Source organism: Acomys russatus, chromosome 16, assembly GCF_903995435.1.
Source record: "Acomys russatus chromosome 16, mAcoRus1.1, whole genome shotgun sequence".
NCBI classification, from domain to species: Eukaryota; Metazoa; Chordata; class Mammalia; order Rodentia; family Muridae; genus Acomys; species Acomys russatus.
In genome coordinates this window covers 22633085-22658662 of record NC_067152.1, presented here as the reverse complement: position 1 = coordinate 22658662, position 25578 = coordinate 22633085, and the positions used below count along the sequence as shown (strand labels likewise).

The 25578-nt window shown below is 50.2% G+C and overlaps 1 protein-coding gene and 1 long non-coding RNA gene across 2 annotated transcripts; both read right to left on the bottom strand.

Annotated features, from left to right (window-relative positions):
• Window positions 1-8203: 8203 nt before the first annotated feature.
• Hoxb9 (homeobox B9) lies at window positions 8204-11508 on the bottom strand. The gene is made up of 2 exons (XM_051157827.1): window positions 10903-11508; window positions 8204-8440 (listed from the first exon to the last, which is right to left on the bottom strand). The coding sequence occupies exons 1-2, from the start codon at window positions 11417-11419 to the stop codon at window positions 8205-8207; spliced, it is 753 nt and encodes a 250-aa protein (XP_051013784.1). The 5' UTR covers window positions 11420-11508; the 3' UTR covers window position 8204.
• A 6670-nt stretch (window positions 11509-18178) lies between these two features.
• Window positions 18179-20156, bottom strand: LOC127199840 (uncharacterized). Its single transcript, XR_007832016.1, has 3 exons — window positions 20070-20156; window positions 18576-18799; window positions 18179-18218 (listed from the first exon to the last, which is right to left on the bottom strand). It is a non-coding gene; the product is annotated as an uncharacterized LOC127199840 (long non-coding RNA).
• Between the last annotated feature and the right edge of the window lie 5422 nt (window positions 20157-25578).

Below are 25578 nucleotides of genomic sequence, written 5' to 3'. Positions count from 1 at the left end.
GAGGGGGGGGGGAGGGGGAAAGGGAGGGAGAGAGAGAGAGAGAGAAAAAAAAACGCGGATTCGCCGGCTCCTAGTCACCCTCGCCAGGAAAGGAGAGGAAAGGGAGGAGGAGGAAAAAAGAAGGAAGGAAGGAAGGAAAAGAAAGAAAAGACGATCTCGAAGCCGCCACACTTTTTGTGATTTCCAGGAATAGAAGAGCGAAGCCTGCAAAAGTCTAAGCCTGCATGGCAGCCGCGGCTCGCTCGCCCTCCCCCCACCCCCCACCCCCCAAACAAAAATATACCGCCACTTAAAGAGGTCCTCGCTTTACATTTCGAAGAAGGGATGCCAGTTCATAAACAGTTTTCGGTGATTTACTTCCCTCCAAATGAGTTGTTTCATATTTTGCCCCGTCTTTTCACCATCATTTGCATCCATTAGAGACCCCGCATCCTATTGGCTTCTGGGTACTCCTCCCGGACAGAACGCAGAGCGAGGGTGAGAGCGAGAGAGAGCGAGCACGAGAGAGAGCTAAAGCGAGAGAGCGCCAGGGAGTGTGGAGAGGGCAGGAAAAAAAGGAGGGGAAGGGAAAAAAACACTCAGGGAGAGAGGGGGAGAGGGGAGAGGGAGGGGGGAAGAGAGGGGACGAATACGGATTAAATCTGTTTAACTACCTACATTAATGAGATATCTCTTGCCTCACAACAAATCAAATACCTTCTCAGACCACCCCCAAAGACTGATGTGGGGGAGTCACGAAAAAAACACCATGCACACACACACACACATCCACAACGCTGTGCCTGGCGTAGGCACGCTGTTAATTTCGCGATTTTAACGAGGCAATTGGAGTCTTTCTAAATGTCAGGGTCGCTTCGGAAAAATGTAAAAGAACACGGTTTAATTGCGCCGAGTTTTAAAAGGTCCTATAAATGTAATTGGTATTTTAATACAAGTTATCAAATCATAGAGCTTCCTCTCCTAAACATATTTTCAAACAAACGAGGTAGTCATATTTAAAGCTTTAATGATCAATTTCCTTATTATTGATAAAGGTTTAACTATCGTGTGGAGGGAATTGGCTGGGTAACCAGCCCCCAAAAAAACGGCTGTAAACTCTTTAACAAACTATAAAACGCAATAAAGCCAGAGTCTGTTGTTGTTTATGCCGCAGCGTATAAAAGCTGTTAGCATTTTACGAGTTCTTTCCTCTACAGCTATAAAACTGCAGCTTCGATCGCCCCCGCCACCCGACAGAAGCACGGAGGGGGTGACTAAGCTGAAATGAGACCGATTATGGGTTGCTGTTGATTTTTTTTTTTTTTCGGTGCAAACGGTAACTTTCCCTAGATTTTCACCTCCTTCACTCTAACAGATACACCTGCCCCCACACCCTTTTTGGGGACCCCAAACCACCCCCCCAGAACTGTCCCCACCCAGGTCATGCACATAACATTCCTTCATTAAGCAAACACTCAAGATTTTCTATGGAAAGGGAATCCGAGAGGGTACGAGAGGGGAAGAAAAAGCTTTCTGGTTAATGGGCAGTGCTAAAGCAGAGCAAAGTTCTGCAGGCGGCTGCCAATTCTGCAGTTTGTACAAGCTTTACCTGCTGGTGGCTGGAGAGCTGCAATAAGAAGAGGGGAGGTCTTCTGGAGGTGCATTGGCCTACTCAGCACTTTAGAGGGGAGACTTGGGGAGAAAGCAAGGGTCTGGTGCTATCCAAAGGAGGGCATCTCTCCTATGGCTGTTCCACACCTGTGCCCAGGCCGTGGGATCCAGTAAGCAAGCCCAGTTAACACCCAGCTTTCCGAGGCTAATACCTTCCACACAGGACTTCCAAAATAGAGACACTGACAATTTCGTCAACACTCCCAAAAGAGAAAAGGACAGTGGAGACTGAGGCTAGGCACCAAGGCCTTGGTCCCCCGCTGTCCTATGCCCTCCAGCTCCCTGGGCAAAGGCTGCAAGGTGCGAGTTTAAAAGGCACCTGCTATTCCGGCTTCTTTCCATGGCCACCTGCATTAACCTTGGGGCAAAAGAACTCAGATAAAGCAAGGCCACTGAGGTCTCCATTTCCCCCTTCTTCTCTTCTCAGGGGGTGCCTTTACTTGAACCTTAAAAATCTAAAGATCTAAGGCCTCAAACCTAGAATGTGGAACTGAGTCCACTGGCTCCCCCCCCCCACTCTAAGGTGCAGGGCCCTTCTCTGTGTACCTGGCACTGGGTTGGTAGCAGTTGGTCCTTAGGAGGGCCCAGTGTGAGAGGCAGGACCAATGGGCTCCTGAGGCAACTGAAGGCCAGGAACACAGAGAGAAGGAGAAAGGAATACTCTAGAACAAAGGCAGAATCAATTTTACAAATAAATTCAATCTATTGCTTGTTCTCTAAGATGCTTCTTTTGGGGTATCCCCCCCCCCAGGCCCCAACCTCTGTAAAAATGAAACCACAACGTTTCCAAGGGAGGTATACTAGTGATTTCAGTCAACCTTCTAAAGTAAGACCAGTGAATAAAAGGGAGGTTAGAAGGGGATGGGAGTGAGAGACAGGAAAAGTGAACTAGGCTCTGGGGCTTTTAAACACAAGGCTGAGCGTGCGGTGGAGTAACCTAAAGCAGAGTCAAATTGTTTCGGAAGCGAGTATTTTTATCAAGTGCGGAGGATTTTATGGTCATGATTTGAGGACTCACTGGTGAGGTAGAAATTCAATGGCTTGTTCTAAATCATCCCTACACCGTGCCAGAAATTTCTGATGGAAGGAAAATGTTTCTGTTATAAGAAAGAAAGAAAAAATAAAAAACAAGAAAGAGCGCGGAGATAATTTATAAGCACCCAACGGAGGGCAGATTTATTGGAGAAACTCAAGTTGAGGAGACACTCCCGCTAGCCTCTTTGCACCGGGTCCTGAAGAAAAAGAAGACGCTACGCTGGGGTCATGGGGTCATTTTGGAGGCTCAGGTAGGAAGCAGGTTCGGGCAGCCAGAGCGACAGTCTCAGAAGGAAAAGTGCCTGCCTGGGTCCAGGCCTCCAGCTGCTCTGTCGCGGAAGGACGGACTACCCCAAGGTTTGCCTGAGGATGGAAGCCAGCAGCCAAGCCTGGGCACGCCGGAGGGAGCCGCAGCTCTCACCCAGAAGCTGGAGCACGAAAAAGCCAGAGGCTGCACCTGATTCTAATCGAAAAATGCTCCGTTTGGGCTGAACCTCACAAGGGGATGCCGCAGCCTTCCTGCATCTCGCCTCTCTGGAGAGACCCTGCCCGAGCCTGGGTGGCCAGAGGCTGGTCCAGCTCAGACTTGGACACATACAAAGGCTCTAGAGTCCGCGCCCTCGCATAGCGGGGAGGGGGTTGGGGGCTCCGATTTGGGGTACCACCGAATCTTCACCAAAGCCAAGCCCCCATTCCTCCCAAATCTGGGGTTCTGTAGGACAGCACGCTGGATTCCCTCTCCAGCAGGTGTAGGGGAGCCCGCCTAGGGTAGCTTCCACTTCAAAAGACCTGCGGCAGACGCCTCTCACCTGACCCCACTGGCCTGCGTCTTACACCTCTCACTCCCACTGTAGGGAACTCTCACTTTTCCAAATCAATTAGCCTCCTTGATGTGGGCCCATAATTTCTATATTTTATTATTAATATTATCCGCAGCATCCACGCATTTCTCGCCCCACCAAACACAGCAACTGGGAACCAGCTTTCTTCGTGTGAAAAAATTCAGAAAACGAACCATTTGAGGAGAAAGAGGAACTCCACTATAATTGAAATACATATAATAGAGGAAAGGGTCATAACAAACCCTATATTTTTATTATGTGCAAATTATTCATGTCTTTTGGTAGCTCTCAGTTCCTAGCTACAGGGCCGAACAAGGTGCTGTACGGAGCCGCCGGAACCCTCAGCCACAGCGTCGGAAATTTTCATATGGAGCAAGGCTGCCATCTAGCGGCCACTGTGCAAAAAAGACCTCCTTACATATGCTCAGCCAGGTTCTCTGAGAACCCGCAGAGGAGGGCGACAAAAAACGATTAAACGATTAAACTTTTATTATAACTAGAAATAGGGGAGCGAGATGAAAGTAGATAAGGAAAAAAAGGCTTCGGAATCAGGAAACATCTTATGAAATAATTCAGATAAGCTAAAAGAAAAAGAAGATGTTAGTCCACCTAGTCCCTAATTTCTGTTGGAGACGCTAAGCTTTGCACCCTTTCTGGTCAGTAAAAAGAAGAGATGGACCACTTTTTAAGCCCTACGCGATTGTTTCACATGCTGAGGGGTAACAATTGGGCTTTTTGTGAGGGATAGGAAGAGCTAAAGGGGTGGAATGGAATGAAGAAGGGTCAAGAGGCTATCCCCCCCCCCAGACGTCTGGCCCCTTTGGCGCTTGTGTGTGTGTGTGTGTGTGTGTGTGTGTGTACGCACTAGCGCGCCTCCGCGTGTGCAAAGGTTTCTTGTTTATGGTTAGCGGTTCCAGACGGAAGTAAAGAACAAAGGCAACAGTGGGAATTTCTCCATGGCTGACGCTTTGGGGACAGCAAACTGTTCTCCCTCCCAGCTGTTACCTCCTTTACTTTTTATCCTCGGGGAGCCCTACCTCACTGCCCCTGATCCCCAAGTTCCAGACCCCAAGCCCCAAACCTGGGTGCAACAAGGGTGAGGGTGAGGGTGGGGGCCGATCCCTTCTCCCAGCAGGCCGGGAGCCCAGGCTCATCCATGGCTCATCTCCGGAAAGTTTCCCCTCACTGTTTGCTTTGCTGCTGTTTAGTTTCTTAACCTTCAGAAATTTATACCCTATAAACTTTTATAGCGGTCATATTCTTTTATTGCTGCGCACACGGCATTGAATTCCTCTCCCAGCTTCTCTCTGCCTCGCACTCTCTTGGTTTCTCTCTCTCTCTCTCTCTCTCTCTCTCTCTCTCTCTCTCTCTCTCTCTCTCTCTCTCTCCTCCGTCTCTCTCTCTCTCTCTCTCTCTCTCTCTCTCTCTCTCTCTCTCTCTCTCCTCTGAATTTCTCTTTTATGACAACTGATTTGCCCATCTCCGGTTTCCGAGTCTCTGCACTGCCGCCTTTGTTTATCTTAAGAGAAGCCACCCTAGGCTGGGGACCCAGACGCCACTGCCCGAGGCCACTCCAGACGCCCACGTCTCCTACCCTGCCCTGCAGAGGCCCGGTCTCCAGCCTCGCTTTTATGTTTCCTTTTGGCAGAAACTGGCTTCCTTGGCTCATTCTCTACAGCCGGCAAAGCCTGGAGAGCTAAGGATGGAGAAACAGCCCTATCTACACCAGCTGTAAAGCCAGATTAATTTTCCATCTTTAACATAACCCTCCTGGCAAACCTCCTGTCCCAGCTGCGGTACCGGGAGCTTCCTCGGCTCCTGCCTCCTGTTTCTCGGATCCCTTCGCCCTTTCGTTAGAGAGGGGTAGGGCCGGCCTTGGCAGACTTCTTCCTTTCACTCAGGGCTAGCCTTTGTCCCCACCTCCATCTCAACCCGCAGTGTCTTGGCTGCAGTGTGGCGCGTGCAGCTCTCGCAAGGCCAGCGGCAGAGCTGCAAGCAAGCAGCAGCCGGATGCTCATGACCGAATAAGAAAAGCAGGGCTTCCACGATTTCACGACAGGCTCTTGTGGGGACACCGAAGTACGCAGTACGAGGAGGAATGAAAAGAAGTCTCTTGAAACCAAGTATTAATTCCGGGGGTCCTTTTTGGAAAGGAATCATTCCTCCCTTCCGAAACAGAAGCATTTGTGTTCCACACGTGGTGGCTTTCTTTTGAGAACTGCCACACGCTCTGATCTCAAGCCTCCAGACTCAGCAAGCCTCAGACTAAGGCTGCTAGCCCATGAGCCGGACCTTAGGTGTGTGTGGGGGGGAGGGTGCTGGGGGTAGACATCGACAAAGAATCCTGAGGTTCAACCATTTGAGCCACCTAAGCTCTGTTCCACCTCCGGGTCTCCACCTACACCCACCCACCGTCCTCCAGACAATAGCAGAGGGAGGCTACAAACTTCCTCCTTTGCAGAGTGTTTTAAAGTGGTTAGCTGAGGTGTGTGCTTCCTGGGGCTTTAGCTACAAACCACCCTGAGTTAGTGAGGAGGGGGGTTCTCCAGAGAAACTTTGTCTCCGTGAAGACCCCTTGCTGTGGGGAGAAGCACCCCCCCCTTCCAAATCACAGAGGTCCTCTTTCCTCTTCCCAGCTCTCCCGGTTCTACCAAGGGGTCTTGGGACTGGCTACCCACCAGGTGTCAGCCCCCCCCTCCAGCAGGTACACGGCCCTGGGAGGTCTAAGGAGAAAGCCCATGGCTATGAACTAACTTGTCTTTGTGTATAAAACCATGCTTTTAGCCCTTCACTTAATGACCAAAGGAGAAGCAATGCAGAATATAAACGCAGGCAGGTGAGGTTTGTTTTCTAGAGTGATATATATTTTTTTGTTTTTTTTTTTCTTTTTCTTCCAAAACAAACAATTAGAGCTCTAGGCCCCTTGCCCTCCCCACTCCCACCCTCAACCCTCCCTTATAAGCAGCAACTGAAAATCATTACCAAAGAAATCACAAAACACAAGCACAATTTCACCACAGCCACTGACAAAGCAAAAATAGTAATAATAATAAAAAATAAAATAAAAATTCAAAGTTCTACTGGAATGGCATCTTTTCGGGGTCGGGAGAAGCAGGCACAAGAGTCCATGGGTGGAATGGTGGAAGGGTGGAAGGGGGCTATGGAGCAGAGGATGAGCCTCTGCTTAATGGGGAAGGCATGATTTTTGCCTCTTTCCTTTGCACACGGGACTGTTTGCACGTGTACCAGCAGCAGTATGGTCGCAGTGGTGTATTCAGCCTGAGGTGACGTCCCCCCACTGAGCTTTGGGGGAGTCTTCCTTTGGCCATCTGGCTAGATGCCAAGGGCATCTCTTCTCCTTCTTCTCCTTCTTCTTCTCCTTCTTCTTCTTCTTCTTCTTCTTCTTCTTCTTCTTCCTCTTCTTCTTCGTGGGTCAGGAAGCTAGTGAAATGGGGGGGAGACCCACTAGCCCGGCTTGCTGAGGCCATTGGCCCTCCTGTCCTGACTGCCTACTCTGGAAGGGATCTGGGGAATTGATTCACAATAAATTCTCAGACTCTCTCCTGACCTGGCCTTCTCTGTGATGGGGTTGACCTAGCAGGGGGTGAAGGGACTTTTTTTTTTTTTCCTACAAGGGAAGACTTGACTCGCTGGTGCAAGATGGATTTGGTGGAAAGGAGAGTTGATTTCAGAACTGGGGGGTGTGGGGGAGGGATGGAGAAGAATGCAAGACTGTAGTTAGCAAGGAAAGCTACATTCTGTCGAAGGAGCAGTATGAATGGGAGAATAGCATTGTCAAGGCTCTACGACCCATAATTTGACCTCCTTTAGTTGGAAGGAGAGGAAAAACATGCAGAATTAAACACCTCCTGCAGGAAAATATACGAGGGGGCTCCACTATAGGTACCTTCATAAAAACCACTCCCTGCTTTTTCTTACTTTTTCTAGCTCATAACAGCTTGGGGTCTGGGCTGGCCCCATCTGCCCACAGGCCTCCCTTGACCTGGGGTATATAGTTGGCAATTCCGTAGAGGTAAGTATTGCGATGTTGAGACTGTGGGCAGCAGTACCCCATTCAGGACCGCTCTAGATATTTCCCTAGCACATTTGGGAATCAGGGGCAGAACCTGATGGGGCTGATTTGAGGGCTGCCCTGCTGGATTCAGTGAACAGTGTCTACATGTGAGACGAACTTCCTTCAGTTCGCTGTTAGTGTGGGCTCCAAGTCTGTGGGCATTGATCGGCTGTGGGCAGTTAAACTGCTTCTGGGTGACAACCAGATAGCTGCAGGGAGGGGACAAGTGGATTGGGAGAGAAGGGCTGAGGTTTTCAAGGGAAAAAAAAATTAGCAGGGATACTAGGAGCTTGACTAGGGTTCTCTTTCCTTGAGGCTCACCACTTCTCTAGGAACCAAAAGCAGCCAGCTTCTAACTTAACAAAACTTCCTCCTAACACCGGGAGGAGAGGAAGTCGGGTGGTGGCGGGGGTGGGGGGGTGGGAGGGGGGGACACAAAGGAGCGGAGACAGGCTCCAGGTGCAGATGAGGGACTTTAAAGAGATGCCCTTCCCCACTCACTTGGATACAGCCCCAGACAGCAGTGGCTTTTGCGGCCATCACATAAATAGTAAGAGTGAGGCAGGGAAGGGTGGGGTGGGGTGGGGGTGGGGGGGTGATCTTTACTCTTTGCCCTGTTCTTTATTCATTTTCTTCATTTTCATCCGCCGGTTCTGAAACCAGATTTTGACTTGTCTCTCACTCAGATTGAGGAGTCTGGCCACTTCATGCCTGCGGTCCCTGGTGAGATACATATTAAACAGAAACTCTTTCTCTAGCTCCAGCGTCTGGTATTTGGTGTAGGGACAGCGCTTTTTCCGGGAAGAGCGGGCGTGCAGCCAGTTGGCAGAGGGGTTGGCTGAAAGAGAAGCATCGATAGAATCAAGGGAAGGAAGGGTGGGAAAGGGCTCCCCCCCCCCAAGAGGGTGCCCTCAGAACTCTGCTCTCCATCTTGCATTGGAGAAAGACACCCAGACCTTCAAGATTCCAGAGAGCATTCCTAGGTAGGCCAGGAGTTGATATAGACAGCTCCAGGGGACTATAGCACTTTAAAGAGGAGCCAAGCACCCCGAGACAGGTCAGGAGAGCTCAGTATAACTGGAGCCACACTACCAGCTAAAGGTGGCTGACCTGATGGGTCCCTCGGCTCTAGATTTCAGAGGAAAGAGGAAGAATTGGGTAAGGAGTGGAGTTCTGTTCAGCCACAGCCAAGAGAGATCTCTTGGCACTTCAGTCCGGTCCCAGTAAACCCTGCCTAGATTGTAATCTTTCCGTTCTAGGCCAGAAGGCAGCAGACATGTGAGTCTGTATAGACAGCCCTCCCCATCACACTCCACAAATAAGAGTCCGCATTTTTAGAGCCGCTAACACCCAGCACACTCCAACTCACAAGCAACCCAATTGCAATCATTTATCAATTGCAGCCAGTGGACAGGGGGAGCCCCGGGGCTCTCAGATAACTTATGGTGGCAATCGCCTCTTCTTTTCTGCTACTCAGCTCACAGTTTGGTTAACACAAGTTCAGGGAAACTGGGAAGCAAAATTGCTCCAAGGTGGGGGTAGGGGGGGAGCAGAGATGAGGTGGAGGTAGCAGAAAGCCCTTCACTGCACACCTAGCCTTTTAACTGACCCTATGGGCGAGGCAGAGAAAAAGGCAAAAAGAGGAAACAACATCCACAGGCTTTTCTTTATCTCTCCAGCATCTCTCTCTAGACCCCAGGACTCAGAAAAGTTGCCCCCTCCCAAAAGCAGGGCCAATTCCAAATGAGATGCACCCAACCAGCTTCCCACTCCCCAAGTGAAAAGCCCTGAATATCTATGTATATTTTTACATTCAGTTCGTCCTACGCTAAGTAGCGTGTCTTACCAATTTGCAGCGCTATTTCTTTAATGTGATTGCCTGGGATGGGACCCGCAGCCACATTAAATATGAAAGAGGGGGAAAAACTGTTAATAATTGATCCTAGCCAAATGGCTGCCTTGCAATAATGGGCTCTCCAGGCCGAGTTTGGGGCCATAGGGGTGAGGGGTCCGTTTGGGTGTTTGCTGGAGGTTTGGGAAGAGCTCTGTACCTGGACATCAGCTCCTAAGGACTCAACCTGGCAGGTTGGAGGTATGGGGACTGCGAAGAACAAGACAGAGTAGTGTCTCTCTCTCCTTGCTTTTCAGAGGGCAAGCATGCCCCCAGAGGATCCATTGGCCACTGTTGGTGGGGGATATGACAGGGCAAGCAAGGACTAGACTACTTGCCCAAAGGAGTAAGAGGTGAGGACTTGACCTGTCAGTCTGCCTGTTATTGTTTAGAACTAAGAGCCCGCAACGAGTTTGACTTTCCCATCCTTAAAAACAACAACAACAAAAAAAGAGTTCTCCCCTCTCAGGCAGCATCACTTTCCACTTGGGGTTTTAGCAAGGGTGTTTTCAGGAATGGGAGGTGGTAAGAATCTCTCTATCAAGGGTAGAATTCTCCGCCCCTGCGCAGCCCCCCCTCCCCTGTCCCTTCGGGTATCTTCTTCCCCCCCATTCTAGAGGTGGGCTCTGACTTGAGCAAGTGGCTGCTAGGCTCTCCAGAGGCGGACTATCTGGGCTAGTGCTGCGGAGCCCCGGGGAGAGCAGCGGGAAGCTCTGGAGAAAAGGCCGCCTTGGAGAGGATGCCCTATAAGGGCGGGGGGGGGGGGGGCCTGGAGGGAAGGCTCCCGGGGAGGGGCTGGCGCACCAGGGAGGGGGTTCCGTCACTGCATCCTGGGTTTCCCCCGCCCCTCCTGGCGCCGGCTGCCGACCCGACGCGGCTACTGCGTGAGATATGCTAGGAACAATCCTCCGCCAAGCTGTTGCATCGCAAATAAAATCCTAATGAGCCCCCTCCCCCTTCCCCTTGGCCGGCGGGGACCTCTGCGCGTGGCGCTGGCGGCTCTGCCGGGTGCGCTCCGGGCCCGTGCCCGCGCGGGCTCTCGGCCACGCTGGCCATCGGCCCGGTCCCCTCCCGGTCCTCACTGCACTGTCTCAGGTCCCTTTCCCTATTTCCAGCCCGAGCCTGGGGAAGAAAAGAGGAAAGAGGGCTAGAGAGTCACAGTCCCTGCGCCACTAGGAGGAGTGGGGGTGGCCTCAGTGTCCCCATTTGGGCACCCACCTTCTTCCTTTCCGGGTCCCTACCTTCCTCTTCCCCCCACCCCCTCTAGCTCTGCGGCCCCCGGAGCGCTGTTCCTACACATTGTCCACTTTATGGCCTCTCTCTCTCTCCCCTTCCCTCCCCTGGGCCTGGCCTGCAGCCTGGGGGGAATTTCCTTACTTTTTTTTTTTTTTTTTTTTTTTATAACTTACTTTGATCCGGCCTCTCTTTGTCCTCGCTTCCTTCGCAAATTTTATTGTCCCCGTAGCCGGCTCTTTGATTAGACAGGACAGCCTCCCGGCCCGCCGAAGTTTCCAAACTGTATTCGGGCGTGCCCTGTTTGAGCAGCTCCCCCGGCGCGCCCAGCAGCGGCTCCGCCTTCACGGCCGCTTGGCCCTGCCCCGGGGCGGCCTCGGCGCGCTGGGCCGGCTCTAGCCAGGTGCGGAGGTACCTGCTCTCAGCCCCTGGCGCGCCCTGGGGCTGCAGGTAAGGGTGGTAGACTGACGGCAGACTCCCCGACGCGTGCGGGCTCAACGGCGCCCAGGAGGCGCCGAACACCGGCGCTTTGGGCTGGAAGCTGCACGAGGGGAAGTCCAGGTGCTCGGCGTGGCCCGGCTGCCGCGGGTTCGCGTACTGGCCCGAAGGAAACTTGGCTGGAGGCGCGTCCTCGCTCTCGTGACTTATGATCGAGTCGACATAATAGCTGCTAAGCGTCCCAGAAATGGACATTCTCAGACATTATCCGCGCGCTCGCAGGGGGAAGGGAAGCGCTCGCGCCGCGGCGCACAAGCAGGGAAAGGTGGCACACGGACCCGGTGTAGAGGGCTTTCGGACGCGACCCCCCCAGGCCCCCACCCTCCCACCCCCACCCCCTGCTCAACTTCTCAGCCAACAAAGTACAGTGGAGCAGCCCGGCTCGGAGCTCCTTGCAAAATGATTGGTCAAAGTTTTGCGGACTGCCTGATAAAGCGTCAGCTCCGACATAAATCAATCGGGCGAGGGGGTTGCGCTCGCGTTGTCATCCGTCCTCACCGCATTCCATATCCAGGATGGATTGTTTTATGCTGATGCAATGTGCTATCACGTCAGGGCTCCGGCGGCCACGTAACCTCAGCCCGAGCTGCCGGGCCGCCCGGGGCCCCTCCCGCTTTTGCAGGAAGGGGGGGTTTCTCAACATGGGGCGAAGGGGGCGGAGGAGAGGCGGAGGCAAGCAGCGGGCTGCCTCTAGAGGGACGCAGGCTGTGAGCCCTCTCCCCAGGCGGGTTGGAGAGAGAGGGGAGGGAGGACCAGCCTACGAGGAGGGGGAGCTCCCTAGCCTCAGAGCAGCGGGAGAGACCCGACAGGGTAATTAAAGAGGAGGTAGTCTTGTCACACACACACCCCAACACCTCCACCTCCACCCCGCAGGCCCTCATTTCCTGTCCTCTGTCCCCTTGACAGAGATGTTTATTAAACAACAGCAGCACAGCGACCCACAGGAGATGAAGTTAAAAGATGGGGAGAAGTTGGGGTTTTTATAGAACAGTTATCCTCCTTGGAGGGGGTTCAGGACACAATTTAAGGAGATTTACATGACGAGGCTCTTCCCTTGAGCCTTTAGCAGCTGAGAGAGGAGAAGGGGGAATTCAATGGGACCGGGTGTCCAAAGAATCATTATTAGGCCTGAAATTAGAGCCTGCCGGAGGCCAAAGGGAATTGCCAGGCCTTGGAACTAGTCTAGTCTTGGAACTAGAGTTTCTCAGGCAACTAACCAGTCTTATTCAACTCCTTAAAATTGCTTGGGCCTTTATGAAGGGTCCATGCCATTTTTCATCCTTCATCCAGAAACCTCTGAGACCTGGAAAGCTGCCCGATGGGGGGGGGGGCAGTGTGAGCAATGATTAAAGGATGAAGAAAGGGACACCGAGTTAACCTTCCTTTCCATCCAAAAAGGGAGAGGCTGTACTCTGTGCCCAGCTCTTCTCACACCCAGAATTGCTGCTCTCGAAAGGGTCCAAATGCCAACCTAGGGCAGTACCAAGTACATCGGAGTCCTCAGGAGTTCCGTCCACTGGATCAGTCCGCTTTCCCCTACCCGTAGCCTCCCCACCTCACCCCACACCCGCCGCCCCAATCCTCTCGTGGAGCTTCTAAATAGTGCATTTTATTAGCAGCTATTCTGCGGCCCTGCGCAGGCACTCCCCAGAGGCCACCGGCTGGCTTCCTGGCGGCTCTCCCAGCTCCGGTTTCTATAGCTTCAGCTGGGGTGCAGGCGCCTCCCCCGGTGTGGAGGTCTGTAGGGGACCGGCCCTAGACGGGTTGTTTCCTCGGGTTAGATGTAGGGGCAGATTTCTTGGCTGTTCTCTGGCAAATTGCTCCGAGGACCATGACCTCCTCCTTACCCTCCCCTCCTTTTAGAAAAAGTGGAACCATTCTAACTTGGGGTTATGTATTTTTTGGCCACTACCCCATCTGCCCAGTGGAAGACTGTGAATCATCCGCACGCGCGCGTGCACACACACACACACACACACACACACAGCCCCACACACCAACACACACACTCCCGCCCGCTTGTCTTTCCAAATGAAGCCATCTCATGTCATTACACGTGAAATACGAGAGTGAAGCGCCATATTTCTTCACATTATGGCGATTTCAAAATGATTTTTTAAAGATCAATGCGGGCGCCCAGCCGGCCCCTTCCTTTCCACCCACGCTCTTGGAGAGCAGCAGCCCAGCAGATCCGGAACCAAACAGCGTGAAGATCTGTCTTTTCCACAGTATCCAAATGGGGAAACAAAAATCCGCTGCAAATTCTTCTAAGTAGCGGCTGCACGCTTGGAAAAGTCAAGGGAGCATCCCAAACCTACCAGCAAGAAGCTGGGCCTGGAGCGAATGAATCACAGTTAGGGCAAAGCACCTGTTCCTGCCTTGCTAGACGAATGGAATCTGCCATCAGTTTTACCTGTAATAAATAGAGTCTTCAGGCAAAAAAAAAAAAAAAAAAAAAAAAAAAAAAAAATCTCCACCCACGCCATAAATAACAGCGTTATGAAGCATGTCGAGGTTGGTATATAATTTTCTGTAGTATATAAATTAGGACCCAAAAGGACATGGGAACTGTGGACTGGAGTATTTTTATTTATGGAAAAGTCATAGAGCAAGGCTGTTTTTAAGACCCAAGCTGTGCAGGCTCTGGGGTCTGCCTGCTGCTCTCCTGAGCTTTGCTGGAGAGAAGTCAAGGGGCCCCTGTTCAGTTTAGAAAAAAGAGGCAGAGGAAGCCTCTTTGGGCCCCTGGCTTGTACCCTGCACTTAAATTTGTATAATTGCCTATGGAGTTGTCCTTAATCCCTGATGGAATCATTGGTGCTTCCCCCTGTGATGGGTGAAGAAGAGACCCAGTCTTGTTTTCTGAGTCAGACATAGTTTTGGTGTTTGTTCAAGATGCTGAGGGTAAAAGCAATGTGGAAGAGACAAGTTTGGGAGACCTGTATTCTCTAGAGAGATGATTACAGAGGAAAGAGAATAAACTTTCCCCCTCATTCCTGGAGTCTGTACCCCATTACACACACACACACACACACACACACACACACACACGTGAAATTCAGCAGCAGCAGCAAGCAAGCAAACAAGCAGAGTCTTCCTTCCCCCTTGCCGCCAAGCTTTCTAGAAGGCATTGCTGCCTCAAACTAGAGCTCAGCTTCAACAGAAGCAAATAGCAAAATGGCCATCAGGGTGGGTGTCCCCTTGCTGGGATGCTCTGTGAACCCCTCAAATCTTTTTTCTTTGCTAAACAATGATACCCACCATACCAGAGCAGAGCACACAGAACTGGGGCCCCTGGGGCCCAGAGTCTAAAGAGACTTAATTAAAAATAACATTACAGTGGGGTTACTTCTCTGGAGAGCAAAGCTACACTGCATCCCACCCCCCACCCCCAAATTCTAAAGAGAAAGGAAATCCTGTATTCCCTGCAGCATCTTGCTATTTCTTACACTGGAGCCTTGGTGGAAGACTGCTGGGACCAGTGGCTAGCAGCGTGGGGAAAACAGGAAAGGCAAAGCCTCCAGCCACACTTGGGGCCCAGAGGAGCCAAGAAGAGGAGGCTGGTGCTGACCACAAGCAGCTGGTAAGTGCTTGCTCTTTGGGAGTCTTTGATGGGGATGGGGGTGGGTCTCTGTCAGTAGGAAGAGAAAATCTAAGGGTTGAAAAAGGGGTACAAGAGGAAAAAAAAATAAAAGAAAACAGTGAGAAAAGAGAAAATAGTTTTTTTTTTTTAATTAATAAGCTAAAGCTGAAATGGAGCCATGCAGGATTTGAGCAGATTTTGTCCTGTATTGGTTTCAAACCAACATTTCTGTAAGGGAATCTAATGTTCAATTATGCTCTATTCCATACGTTTATAGTATATATAACAGTCTTCCCAACTGTAATACTAGATGTGCTTGGGCACAGGCATTTAAGATCTAATTATGCCTATGTGGTTATGCACACAGTCGCTGTGGATAATGTAAATTAATGATGATTCTGTTCCTTTAAAATATATATATATGGCCCCAAATCTGGTGTGTACATTTAAAAAGAAAAGCAACACACCTATGGAGAAGGCAAAAACCTGAATATTTATGCCTAAATTTTGGTGTAGAAACCTCACTGGAAATCTTGCCTCTTAATTTAGTATTCAGGAAAAAAAAAGTTATATTACATTTTCAAATAAATGTGTGTGACTTAAAGCTGGATTTAATTACCAGAACATTTTACTGGAAGGTAGAGGAAATATCTCCAACTGACCCAGAAGAGGTCATGAAATTTGGTGACTTTTGTTATTCAACCATGAAATCCTTTTTACTGTCGTATCTTGCCCCAACCTGCAGGTACAGCATGCACAGGGTGATATTTATTTCGTGGTAGTGATGAGTATAGGGATGGAAATACTGTTATGTGTGTCTTAAACAAGTGTGAAGAAAAAGCAAGACAAACTGAGTGTGACAGTCCTCAGGTAACTGTGAAGGTCCTGCCAAAAGACGGCTGCCTGCAACAAAATTATTAAAGTCCCCTGGCTCTGGAGACATTTCTTCTGACCTCCAGGATTAGACTCCAGACCTACTCTGGGATGGAGTGAGGTTTGAAGACACTTGTTCCATTAGAAGGAGGGGAAAACAAGATCCCAGAACCTACACCTTTTATCTAAAATAATCTCCAAACAGGTATCACCTATTTGAAGAGTGGAGCTCCAACCTGGGGGCTTTCACAGCCCCAAGGAGGAATCTTAATTGGAAAATAATGAAATCTTCTGACATCCCTCATATGTGTCAGAGGTCAGTGGCCTCACAGGACCCAAGTAATCTCCTTACCAACTCTCAACCACCATGGATATCCAAGACAAGTGAGAGGTGGCTGAGTCCTTTGGGAGGAGGCATCAAGGGGGCCAAACGGGGTGGGCTGGGCGGCAGGCAGAGCGGAAAGGGTTCTGAGCAGGTAGAAGGCTATTACACAATTGCTTCCATAAAACCTTTGGCTGTTGTAAAACTCTCTGCTTTCCAAAGACTTTATTATTTTCTCCTTTCTCTCTAACTTCCTCCTTTTTCTTTTTCTCTCTCTTTCTTTCTTTCCTTCTTCTTCTTCTTCTTCTTCTTCTTCTTCTTCTTCTTCTTCTTCTTCTTCTTCTTCTTCTTCTACAGTGCTTTTCCTGGGAGGAGGTGGCTAGGGTGGGGAACCAAGGGATGAAAAATGGCCAGGCTCCTAATGCCTGGATAGATTTTTAAGAGGTCAGAAAAGAATCAAGGCAAGGCAGCAGGAACATTCCAGACTCCCTTGGCTCACAGAGGAAGATGCGAAAAGTTCAGAGTTTAAGGCCCTTCTTTATCAAGACAGTAAGTTGTAGTAGAAATATTCTCTGCTCTAGGAGTGGGTCTCCCTGTGCCCTCTGCCTTTTGCAGAGGCCCCTTGTTCAAATACCACCCACCCACCCGCCCCTCACTGTCTAAATCAGCCTGGCGCCAGAGTCCCATCCGGTCAGAGCCTCTTTCCTGGGCCTCTTTGCACATTTCCTCTGCCTCAAGCAGGGAAAGAGTTAGGAACAAAAGTTAGCCTATGCGGTGGTGGCAAGCCCTCCTTCCCACCAGCACTCCTAAAAACTTCTTTCCTGGGCACAGAGCCAGGGGCAGCCTTGAAGGGCTGGAGTCAGAGAGGACGAAACTGCTTTACCCTGTCCGTGTTCCAGCCCCGCCAGTACACCAGGCTGTGCTGAATAACCTATAGTTTAGATTTTCCTAGTTAGCCTCTTCTCCCAGAGGGTGGCCTTCAGGACTTGCGTGAACCTATAGGCCAACTAGAATTTGGGAAATGAAGCCCCCCTCCTCCACTTCTAGAAGTCCTGTTCCACTAGGGGGCCCTAGAAGGGACCCCCAAGCTCCCCCACAGGGCCTGCAAACGGAGACTACAAATGATCCTCATGTTTCTCTTTGGTATTGGTACCCATTGGCCCCTTAGAGAAACTTCAAACTTTTGCTGAGGTAGAACCCCCTCTCCCCCCATCATGCAAAGATTACAAAGATTCAGAGGAATCCTTGTAGCCCTGGTGGAAACCAAGTCGGGGCAGACACCTTTAAGGGAAGGTCTGATTGCAGACAGGTGCCCACAAACCCAAAGGCTTGGAGCCCTGGCTGCCACTCTTAATTTTGCAGCAAAAGAGCTCTCAACCCTGCCTTGTCTGGAGATGCCTTTGAGGGATGCTTACCTCACACTCCTACCCTACCCTTTCCTGCAATCTCTCTCTCTCTCTCTCTCTCTCTCTCTCTCTCTCTCTCTCTCTCTCTCAGAGACATCCTATAACTTGAGGTAGCATATTTGCTATTCCCAGATGAGGGATCTCAAACCACCCGTTTATTGTTTTGCAAGGGACACACACACACACACACACACACACACACACACACACACACACACTAGTCCTGAAGGACCCTACGGGACTCCCCCAGCTAAGCGAGAAGCAGTAACTGCCGTGAGTCAGGCGGTTCCATGTCGTTGTGTTCAGAAAGCCAGGCCCAACAACATGAAACTACCTAATTCACTCTGCAGTCCCAGTTCAAGCTCCTAGGCAAGAAGTTCACTGGGGGCAGGCTCCTATGGGCCAATATGGCCACGGAACTTAAATCCTCTCTCAACTTGATTTCTTCTGCTTTTCCCTAACAGGGTCCAGCTGCTGGTAAACAAGGCATTTGAAGAACTGGACCCAGGATTCCAGGAACTCCTTTCAAGAACCCTTGACCAAAGAAGGTTCTGGGCCCAACTCTTAAGCTTGGCCAGGACCTCTCTGGGTGATACCTGCTTGGCTTCTCAGCACAGACTGTGTTTCCCAGATGAAAAGGATTCTTAACCTCAAACTGCTAGGGAGGTTCGCATACACTCACCATCTGGCCAGTCTCTGGGCTCCAGGGTTACTCAGACTCCCCAGGCAGCTCTGAGAGGTCAAACCTTCCAATCTTAAGCCAACCCCAGCCTTGAGGTGGGAGAGTAGATAGGAGAGTGGAGCCAAGTAGAGCTGAGAAAGAAAGTGACAGAGAAAGCGTCAGAGTTAGAAAGTGTCATGAATTCTAAGGCACAAAAACATTAGGGCTGGAAGGAGACAGCAGACTGGCTTCAAAAGTCGCTCTGCTGAAAATTTGCTAGGACCCTGGCTCTACAGACGCCAGATGCAGTGGAACAGCTTCAGGTAGGAGGGATACACTCTTTTCCAAATTTACAGAGAAATGGACATGTTGAGGACCTGGCTTGGGCAAGCAGAGAACAAATTTGTGTCCTCCTTCTCTCCCCGCTTCCCTCCATCCTACGTTACCACACTTCGTTGTCACATCCTCTCAGGTGCTCAGGCGGCAAGCCCTACACAACCATCACTTACCTGAGCCAGTTGAGGGAGAGTCCGTCGGGCCCGGCTCCCTCCCTCCGTGCGCCCGAAAGTGAGTGTCCGCTTGGCCACGTGTCCGGCGGCGTGGAAATTGGAGGTAAGGAAGGAGTCTGCCTGGCTGCCGGTGTCCCCTCTAGGGTGTAAATCTTGGGGACCGGAAATACAATAAAACTTCACCGTGCTGATGAACTTCAAACAGTTTATAATCCCCTCTTGTCCTGAAAAGAAACACGGCCCAGGGGCCGGGGGAGGGGCGGGTAAAAGGGAAGGGAAACAATTTACGAGGTGACGGAGATTGCACAGACTCAGTCCGCGTGGAGAGAAGTGTTCTTCTCTCTAGCTCCGGTGGCCAGGACTGGAAGCCGTCGGCTAACCCGGGACCCTAGAGCCCAGAGCACAGGCGAGGGCTCAGGGAGCGGGCTCCTAGCAACCTGTCTAGGCAGAGCTGGGCGCCCTGCACGCCTCGCTACAAGCCCAGCTCGGTGTCACTCCCTGTGTTGTCTGCTTGACAAGGAGGTTTTAGGGTTTTCCGGTTCTCTGGCCTCCAGACCTTTGCCCTGCCCCGCCTGTTTATTGCCAGGTACTTGCTAGAATGGGACAGGGTACTTGGAAAACTCTCAAGGCCGGAAGGAGGCTGAGCAGTGAGGGGCTCCAAAGGAGAAACCAGCGGGGACCAATTCGTCCTGTCCGGTCCCGCTTAGAGAGCAGAGGTCTCCCTGACTTTCCCACTTGCTTCTCTTCTGCTCTTTCAAAAGCTTAAAAACCAAATCAAAACAACCACTGAATGGACCCCAACTTGCCACTGCTCTTTCCGCTATGGGCAGTTTGCTTTTTTTTTTTTTCCCCAAAAAAAATTTCGTGGAAGCCGGATTTGCTCTACCAGGGGACTGCAGCAAAACTAAGAAAAACAATCCCCATTCCGTTCTCCGTGGACTCCAGAGAACTGGGAGCCATTGCAGTACTCTCTTTGCCTACTCGATGTACATAATTACATAATTTAGGGCGACGGCAGAGGGATCCCATGCACCCCAAGTATTCATCACCAAACACCAAAGCTTCCGGTCTAAACTACATTTGAAAGGCTGAGAGGGCCTCAGCTCAGGTGCCGAGCTGAGCCTGAACTGCAGGCCTCTGAGGTGTATACCCCAGCCCACAGACACACAGGTGCAGCTCTGACCCAGCCAACTCACTCCTCCCTCCAGGAAATGCTGCCAAAGTTCCCTTCACTGGAGAAAATTTAAAAAAAAAAAAAATTTTAATGGGCTCAGAGAATACTAAGCTGTTTCCCATCGTTAAAAAAAAAAAAAAAATACAAAAGGCTGAATTGGCCCCATTCTGGCCAGGCTTGGCCAGGGGTGAGTGTGCCCTGTGGGAGTTTCCTGACACCAAGAGGGAAGAACGTCTGTGACAGGGAGCACCTTATATCTATTGCATATTTATTTCCCAAAATGACCTGGGGAGGCTCCTCCAGCCCTGGTCAGTACATACCCCACTCTGTACTCCCGTGTTTCAGTCTTCAGGGTTCTCCATTTCTATTGGAAATTCTGTGGTGGCAGCCATGCCTGTCTCACCTCCCATTAGCATTTCCCTCTTAGAAGACACAGAGGGGGGAAGGCAGGACAGAAAGGCCAATGGGTCTCAGGCCAGTCCTGAACTATTATTTTTTCATTTCCAACACTGCTGGCTCCCAACCCACTGCTGGCCTGGTCTCTGTAGCTCCCTGGCTGAGGAAAGAGGCTCTTTGGAAAACCGAGAGAGGCTACACCCTCAGCGCAGCCAACTTGTCTCCCTACATACATACTCTCCTGTGTTTTCGGAGGCTCTGTAGCTTCCTTTACTCACAGCTCCAGAACTCAGGCCACTGGTCTGTTTCCAAAAAAAAAAAAGGGGCCGCATGAAATAAAAAGGACTCCTCAAACCTGTTTTCCCAGATGCCAAACTGTGCTGTCCTTCCAAGGTCACCCCTACCTCAAAAATCAACTTTCAAATGCTGGGCCCAGACTCTCCTGGGCAGGGCTACTGGTGTCTTAAGCAGCCCCTCGCTGCTGCTGGGACATCAGTAAGTCAAGGCTGCTTGGGCAATTATTCCTATCACTCTTCAGATGTTTTCCAATTTTTTTCCCAAAACATGTCCATCTCCAAATTATTTAGCTATAAGAGGCAAGTGTGATTTTTCCACACCCGACTCCCTTTCCTCTTGAAGTTAACACATATTCCTAGCATGAACCGGAGAAGGAGGTGAGGTGAAGCTGGCCAATCTAGGTGCTGAGAGGAGGCAGTGCAAGACACAGACACATGATCCAAGATCCTTAAAAGAAACTGACATGTTGAGACGACTCTTTCACTTAGTGGGAGTCACAAGAATAAATATTTCTTTGAAATCCCTGGTCCCGTTCTCATCCTGGGGTTTAATTATGAAGCAGAGAGGGAACAGTTTCTGACAAGTCAGAGGTGCCAGAAGCCAACTCACGGACCCAAACTGGAATTTTGTTTTGTTTTGTTTTGTTTTAAGTCTGTCGCTGTGACTTGGACAAGCAGCTCTGTGGTTGGTTAGTGAGCGAGACCCGGGACGCGACCGACCTCTAGGCGGCGCCCTGGCGTTGAATCCGCGCGCAGCCAGATCCTCTCCGAAGCTCTGTGTGTCCAGAGCTCAGTGAAGGGACCCGGACGCAATGGGCCTGGCTGGCTTGGAGCTGGCCGCCGGCGCGTCGCCTTTGGCGCCCTCTGCCAAGCAAGAGAGACAAGATTAAAGAGTGCTGGCTGGGAACGGATCGGATAGCTAAGGCTCCACCACTTCCCCAGCCCCCACCCTTACTCAGATCAGCGACTCAGGGAAGCCTTCCACAGCGGAATCTCCTTTGATCTTTTGCAGCCAGCTGCAGCGCAGTGCCAGCATCTTCAACTCCCACCCCCAACTAGAAAACGAAAGCGCCCCCCCCCCGCCGCCCCAGGTTTGAAAAAAAATAGGTACTTAGCCCAAGATCTGAGCAAATATTAGTATTAAGGCAGGGATGGAAAATGTGCCCTCCACAACAAAGCGAACGTTCTATTCCAAATAACCACCATTCGCACCAACAAATGTGGTGGAGTTTGTTTGTTTGTTTTGTTCTTTTTAAAGCATAAGTCATTTCCGGAACGACAACCTTTAGAGACAGTTTTTGTTGCAAATTTGGGGTTTCCTGGGTTTCAGATCTGGTGCAACCTGTAAGAACGTCGAAAGTGAAGATAGGGGACGCTCAGTTGAGAGTCGAAGCCAAGACAAACCCAACCCCCTCCCTTCCAGGAAATGGCTAATTCATAACCTTTCTGGCTGAGTGATACTGGACCAGTGTTTTAGGCTCTCAAAACTCAATAGAAAACAGCACATCGGGGCTGGAGAGATGGCTCAGAGGTTAAGAGCACTGACTGTTCTTCCAGAGGTCCTGAGTTCAATTCCCAGCAACAAGGTGGTGGCTCAAAACCATCTATAACGAGATCTGATGCCCTCTTCTGGCGTGCAGGTGTATATGTGGGCAGAGCAATGTATACATAACAATAAATAAATAATTTTTTTAAAAGAAAGAAAATGACACACTGGATAAAGAAATGAAGTCTGAAAACCTTGTGAAACTAAGAGAAATTGTCCAGTGCATGAATGTTTCTTACACCCCAAAGTCAGAGGGCATTCTTGGCTAAAACCGGTAACTGTAACAGGTAACACACCCACTCCCCACCTCCCCTACATCCCCACCCCCATTGCTATTGCTGGGATAGGAGTGGAAGCTACTCAGTAAGTAAAAGCTGTATTAAGCTCTAGGTAGAGCAAAGAAAGACTTTATGCAGACCTCTGGCCCTGTGTGCCTGAGCTCAGAGCCATCCAGGACCCCAGAAGTGTGGGTCAGGAGAGATCAAATCCTCTATTCTCCTTCCTAGGTGACATTCCTAGGTGGCATTTTTTTCTGGAACCATCTGCTAAAGTTATTTCCAAGTTAGAGAGACCAGAGAATCTCAGTGGAGAGGGAAGGGTAGAGAGGAACGAGGGAGTCCCTGGGCTGGGCAGCAAAGAGCAAGAGCCAACTATGGGACAGACTGTGGCACAGAGCCTGCCGGGGTCTCTGGTCCCAGAGGACACACGTTTCCCATCCGGGCATCAGCCTAATTACCCAGCACACATCTGGAGCAGCTGCGCCCCACCCGGCCTCAGGCACATTATTTCTCTCCAAACCCTATTTTCAGTCCCAAGGCTGAGTCATAAAAGACTCTGGAGGCAAAATAAAGTCAGGTCTGTGTGTGTCAGCATTCCTGTGTGTGAGTGCGTGAGTGCGCGCGCGTCCACGTGCAGCGTCTGGCGTCTGTGCGTCTCACTGTGATTGCCCAATGGATTTGCAAAAGTTAGAGGGGAAATGGAGCGACATCAGGCGAATTCAACTGCGAACATACTGTGGGCCTCATTATCCGCCCATTTCAAGGGAAAGCATTTGGGTCTTGGAATTAGCCAGTTAATTGCCTCTCTTCTTTGTTCATTTCAGGGCAAGGGAAACTATCTGCCTTCTAGTAAAACGTTCTATATTTCAAAACTTTAAGATCTTTTCATCCACAGTCTTATTTCCATCCTGTTATAACCTGAAACATTAGGATTTGCCAAGGTCTCTCTCTCTCTCTCTCTCTCTCTCTCACACACACACACACACACACACACACACACACACACACACACTTCCTGACTGAAAACATCCTCCTTTATACCTCTGGGGAAAAAAACTAGATGTCTTAGATCTTAAGGTTGTAATAATAATTAATGTATTTTGTGCCTAGAATTAAGCAGGGTGCCTGCAGCACGGGGAACACTTAGAAAATATTAATAGCAAAGAAGAGAAAGGGGGGAGGAGGAGGAAGAGGGAAGAGGAGGAGGAGGGGGAAGGGGAGGAGGAGGAAGTCTCCTTTGTTTCCAGAGAACCAGTCTAGGTTGGAGGGCGTGAGCCTCAGCCTGTATGCGTGTAATGTATTCTTTTGACTTAGAGCAGTGTCCATAAAACTGAGGTCCTTTGAACCCCTTCGCCTGTAAACTATCTCTTCAATAAGGAGCAGCGAATTGGGGCAATTATCTGGCTCATTTCAGGTCCAAACACCCTGTAGCCTAAAGTATCTGAATCTCATGGGGTGAGGGGGGAGTCTCGAGAGTGGTGGCATATGGGCTTCTAGGTGAGCCCTTTGCCTCTGCATAGAAAAAAAAAGGTGGGGTTTGGGGGGAGCAGAAGGCTGAAGTGAAACAGAGCGTGTAAGAAATGATGTAGCAAGAACTAGGTCTTGCACCTGCCTAGGAAACCCTCCAAATTGGTGAAGACTTTTGGGGGGGGGGCTGGTAGGGCTTTTATTCCACATCTGAGGAACATTTACAGAGCTCCTCCCACATACCCAGCACCCGGATAGATTCTGGGCCTCCAGTGGGAGCCACACTCCACCAATTTGGCAGTGCTGACTTGGCAGCCAGCGAGAGGTCTTGGCTCCTAGAAACAAATTTAGGGTTGTGTGAAAGGGAACAACCCTGCTGGGCACGAACTTCTGGCCAATCACTGCACGTCCTTTCCAAGGGCCTAAGTTCTGGCACAAAGGGGGAGGCTGAGGGTCGGGAGCACACACACACACACACACACACACACACACACACACACACACACACCTCCCACTGTCTGTTAGAAAGAGGCCAACTCCATGGTGGGGACCATCCTTTGGAGGAGGGGTGGGACAAGGAGAAGTGAAAAGATGACTAGAGGCTTCTGACCCTCAGTCGGAAGGTTCCTGAAAACACCAATTAGCTTTCTTTAATTAGTAAAGTAGGGAGCAAATGGGCGTATATTCCTTCTGCTCTGATTAAAAAAACATTTAGGTCAGGTTGTCACAGTCATGATTATTCAGTTTAAGCTGTCCCAAGCAGAAAATTGTTATTTTTTTTTCTTTTCATTTTCAGGCAGGGGTTTGAATACTATTAAGCTAACTATTAGCCATTGGTTTCTTGCCACCAACCAGAGCTGTCACTTTGGATCAGGGTCTGCACCGAAGTCACAGTGTTTGTTTGAAATGTACGGACAATGGAGAACAGCCAAGAAGGGCACAGGGTTAGTCACATAAGCGTGTATTGAGGGAGAAGGGATAATAAAGCAGGTGATTTCCACACCCCATCATTTGAACATAGTCCTGCGGGAGTTGGGGCGGGGGGGGGGGGGTTGAAGCTTGTTTACTCTCAAGGTCCTCAGGAGGCCCAGCCTTTCTTCTGAGGGAATCTGCGTTGGTTGAGTCACCTAGATGGGGTAGGGGGCCAGGACAATTTTCCTAGCTAAAGGACAAGAGAGATACTTTTTTTTTTTTTTTTTTTTTTTTTGGTGGAATTGAAATAAACCACAGCATAGGAAGACATTCAGAAAAGTGGGGAGGTCCCCTAGGATTGCCAGAGGTTTTCCTGTTCTTTATCTCTTACAAACAATATAAGAAGTTATTTAGACACAGGCTGGGGCTATAGCTTTGTGGCTGAGGGCTTGCCTAACTTTCATAAGACTCTAAGTCTAAGACTCTAATTTCCAGTACCAGAGGATGGATGGAGACACACACACACACACACACACACACACACACACACACACACACACAGACACACACACACACATCAACTCAAGGACTCAAGGGAACAGAATGGGTGGATCAGTAAAGGGACACAAAAGAGCATTATATTGTTGATGGTCAGCTTGGGGATAGTTTCTGGAAAGCCTTCTCTTTCCAGGAGTTCCACAGGTGGCAATTGGTCTGGCTGCCAGACCAAGATCGACATTCCTCAGGCAAGCTTGTCTCACAGCCTCGGCCTCAGGTCCTTGGTCCTAGGGAAGACAAGCTGGCTTCCACTGGGAGTCCAGACACAAGGCTGTGCCTACCGTCTGCAGGTTTTCTTTCTCTTTTCCTTTTTTTTTTTTTTTTTTTTTTGTTGTTGTTTTTTTGTTTTTAAATCTTGTTGCTTCTTTCTTTTTCT

Bases quoted from the DNA above. Each gene is read 5' to 3' on its own strand.
- Hoxb9 (XM_051157827.1), bottom strand. From the start codon at position 11,419: ATGTCCATTTCTGGGACGCTTAGCAGCTATTATGTCGACTCGATCATA. The intron at 8,441-10,902 runs GTAAGTTATAAA...CTTCTCTTTCAG, and splicing joins CAAAGAGAGGCCGGATCAAA to CCAACCCCTCTGCCAACTGG.